General features: G+C 33.8%; 1 protein-coding gene across 1 annotated transcript; it reads right to left on the bottom strand.

Annotated features, from left to right (window-relative positions):
* Nucleotides 1–2834: 2834 nt before the first annotated feature.
* Nucleotides 2835–3996, bottom strand: LOC116342650. Its single transcript, XM_031770340.1, has 2 exons — nt 3859–3996; nt 2835–3779 (listed from the first exon to the last, which is right to left on the bottom strand). The coding sequence occupies exons 1-2, from the start codon at nt 3994–3996 to the stop codon at nt 2835–2837; spliced, it is 1083 nt and encodes a 360-aa protein (XP_031626200.1).
* Between the last annotated feature and the right edge of the window lie 207 nt (nt 3997–4203).

The following is a 4203-nucleotide window of genomic DNA, read 5'->3' as shown; positions in this document are numbered from 1 at the left end:
GTTGTACTGTCTGTAAAAAAGAACTCAATGGAAAAAAATTGAGTAATTTAGTCGCACATTTTAAAGGTTCAAATGGATTAGATCACAAAGAAATTTACCATACACAAATCACAACGGGATCAGCAGATCATATTAAAATTCAAAGAGAAAACTTCGTTCACAGTTGTGTGGAACTTGTTACAATTAACCATCAACCATTCAGCCTTTTGTCGATGTCAGGATTTAGAAATAGCCATTCATATCAATTAAGTCGGCTAGAATCAGCTGGATGCCCACTCAATCTATGTGACAGACATGTGACCGAAATTAAGTACAAAGTTCGTGCAACAGCTGAACAAATCAAAGAGTTAATTAAAGTTGAAACACAAAGGAAACTCTTGTCTGTTATGTTGGATGTAGCTACCAGAAATGGGCGTTCGATTTTTGGTGTCAGCATTCAATACAAACATAATGGTGATCCAAAGATAATTGCAATTGGCATGCGCGAACTACATCGATCACACACGGCACATAATTTAGCACATGTTTTGATTGAAATTTTGACGGAATACGATATTGATTTAAAACAAGTATTATCAGTTACAACAGACAACGCCTCCAATATGCTTGCTATGGTAAAAGAAGTTCAAGACATTTTGTTGAAAATGCATGATGATACTATCTCACAGTCACAACCATTGGCAGAAAATCAAAACAACTTAATCGATCAGAGCATCGACGATGAAATCGTAGAGAGTTGGACGAGAACAATTTCAAGAGAAGATGAAGCCTTGGAAGAGCTATTTGATGATACAGACACATTCGCAATACTATTGGATAGATTGACAGATTACTTAAGGAAAAAAACAGGCAATAATTCATTGTTTGTGGATTCAATTAATTGTGGCGCTCACACAATTCAACTTGGAGTAAATGACTCTCTGAATTTGTTGCCAATAAAGGATAAGATGGTCATTGATTTATGCCGCAATGTAGCAAAGTTTTTGCGACTTTCCAGCACGAAAAATGCTATGAAGGAAGCGGGTTTGGTCTCAATACTGCCAGGTCTGGATGTTGCAACAAGATGGAGCTCTACATACCTGATGGTGGGAATGAATAAATTGATTTTAATCTTATACGTACTCATATTAATATACATGACTTTTGTTTGTTTATTGTAAATAGATTCGAAGCGTTTTAAAGTGTGAAACGGTTATTAAACACTTTGCAAGCCGTGTAAATGATATGAACCAGTTGCTAGCAAAATGGGATGTGTTAAAGGAAATTAAAACAGTCTTGCATTTGCCATATTTATCTACGATTATGCTTCAAAAAGAAAACTTTACATTGTCCGATTTTTATGGTTGCTTAAAAGTTATTGATATGAAGTTGAGCCAAATGTTGTCGAATCCACATCAAAATTGCACAGACCTTGCAAAAAACCTGAAATTGCATTTGGATATACGTAAAAAGCGATTGATTGAAAATCCTTTGATGCAATGTGCATTATTTCTAGATCCTCGTTTCAAATGCGAGTTAGATGGCGATTCGGAAAGAACTATTTTTATGAAATTAATACTTGACAACGTCCGGAATAGAATTCAATCAATTAAAAATGATAACGAACAAACAGAAGAAGAGGAAACAAATAGCGAAGTTCCAAACAAATCAACTGATAACATGAACGATTTCTATACTGAGTTGGATCAGCAATATGAAGCCAGTGGAATCGGTGCACTTGGTGGTAATTTTTCAACGATTAGTCCTGATTACTCCAAAGATAAAAGTGATATTGCTATTGCTGTTAACAAATATGAACATTTTGTATTCGGAACACGTATGAAGAGCAGTGATTCAGTGCACTCATTTTGGGAATCGAACAAAAAAACATTCGGGCCAGAGTTGTATGAAATAGCTTCCGTCATATTTGCCATTCCACCCACGCAGACAACGGTTGAACATTATTTCTCAGGATCAAAATGAAATAAAAATATTTTGTTTTCATTCAAATGGAATCTATAATCATTCAATGAGCATAAATTGGTATTCTCTTCTTGATTAAATAACGAGTATGAAGATAAAACTTAACTTCATTCAAAAATCACATCATTTGATGAATATAAAGTAGAATTTTAACTTGAAATTGAGTCAAATGATGCCAAAATAATAATCACTTGCGAAAATACTTTGAAAATGTAAACAAATCGTTTCTTCCCAATGAAAAAAAACCGAACGAAACATTTTCGTATGAGAACTTTGACGTTTGATACGTATGTGTATTTCGGTGTATTTTTTGTCATTTTACAAACCCATACTCATACATGAACGCTGAGAATCATACATTTATCATTTACAAATATTCAACCGTGCCGCTATCAACCGCGTATTGAATTCTATTCGTAACGTACAACCTTATTTCAACGCGGATATACTTGCATATTAACAAGATACGTTGGATACTAATACTAATGCGTCTTACCGTTAGATACATACAAGCATTCCGAATACAATACATGTTCTATACGCGGTTGATAGCGTCGCATGTATCGCGCCGTTTAGTGAACGAGAAAAAATACACCGAAATACACATACGTATCAAACGTCAAAGTTCTCATACGAAAATGTTTCGTTCGGATTTATTATTTTGGCATCATTTAACTCAATTTCAAGTTAAAATTCTACTTTGTATTCATCAAATGATGTGATTTTTGAATAAAGTTAAGTTTTATCTTCATACTCGTTATCTAATCAAGAAGAGAATACCAATTTATGCTCATTGAATGATTATAGATTCCATTTGAATGAAAACAATATATTTTTATTGCATTTTTAAAGATGAAGAGCATTTGAATGCATTAACAAATATTTTGTCCTTTTAGACTCTCTTCTACTTTCTTAATATCTAGTATCTTAACTTTTTTATAAAGATCTTTATTTAAATGTATAAGGAGACAACATTCTAACAAGTCTTCAGATAACTGACATCGATATTCAGTAAAAAGTAATTTTAATCCTGAGAAATAACGTTCAACCGTTGTCTGTGTGGGTGGAATGGCAAATATGACGGAAGCTATTTCATACAACTCTGGCCCGAATGTTTTTTTGTTCGATTCCCAAAATGAGTGCACCGAATCACTGCTCTTCATACGTGTTCCGAATACAAAATGTTCATATTTGTTAACAGCAATAGCAATATCACTTTTATCTTTGGAGTAATCAGGACTAATCGTTGAAAAATCACCACCAAGTGCACCGATTCCACTGGCTTCATATTGCTGATCCAACTCAGTATAAAAATCGTTCATGTTATCAGTTGATTTGTTTGGAACTTCGCTATTTGTTTCCTCTTCTTCTGTTTGTTCGTTATCATTTTTAATTGATTGAATTCTATTCCGGACGTTGTCAAGTATTAATTTCATAAAAATAGTTCTTTCCGAATCGCCATCTAACTCGCATTTGAAACGAGGATCTAGAAATAATGCACATTGCATCAAAGGATTTTCAATCAATCGCTTTTTACGTATATCCAAATGCAATTTCAGGTTTTTTGCAAGGTCTGTGCAATTTTGATGTGGATTCGACAACATTTGGCTCAACTTCATATCAATAACTTTTAAGCAACCATAAAAATCGGACAATGTAAAGTTTTCTTTTTGAAGCATAATCGTAGATAAATATGGCAAATGCAAGACTGTTTTAATTTCCTTTAACACATCCCATTTTGCTAGCAACTGGTTCATATCATTTACACGGCTTGCAAAGTGTTTAATAACCGTTTCACACTTTAAAACGCTTCGAATCTATTTACAATAAACAAACAAAAGTCATGTATATTAATATGAGTACGTATAAGATTAAAATCAATTTATTCATTCCCACCATCAGGTATGTAGAGCTCCATCTTGTTGCAACATCCAGACCTGGCAGTATTGAGACCAAACCCGCTTCCTTCATAGCATTTTTCGTGCTGGAAAGTCGCAAAAACTTTGCTACATTGCGGCATAAATCAATGACCATCTTATCCTTTATTGGCAACAAATTCAGAGAGTCATTTACTCCAAGTTGAATTGTGTGAGCGCCACAATTAATTGAATCCACAAACAATGAATTATTGCCTGTTTTTTTTCCTTAAGTAATCTGTCAATCTATCCAATAGTATTGCGAATGTGTCTGTATCATCAAATAGCTCTTCCAAGGCTTCATCTTCTCTTGAAATTGTTCTCG

This window comes from Contarinia nasturtii, unplaced genomic scaffold (genome assembly GCF_009176525.2).
Source record: "Contarinia nasturtii isolate CC-2019 unplaced genomic scaffold, AAFC_CNas_1.1 Cnas_scaffold_864, whole genome shotgun sequence".
NCBI lineage: Eukaryota > Metazoa > Arthropoda > Insecta > Diptera > Cecidomyiidae > Contarinia > Contarinia nasturtii.
Note: the sequence above shows the minus strand (reverse complement) of the source record. Positions and strands in the feature narration are given on the sequence as shown.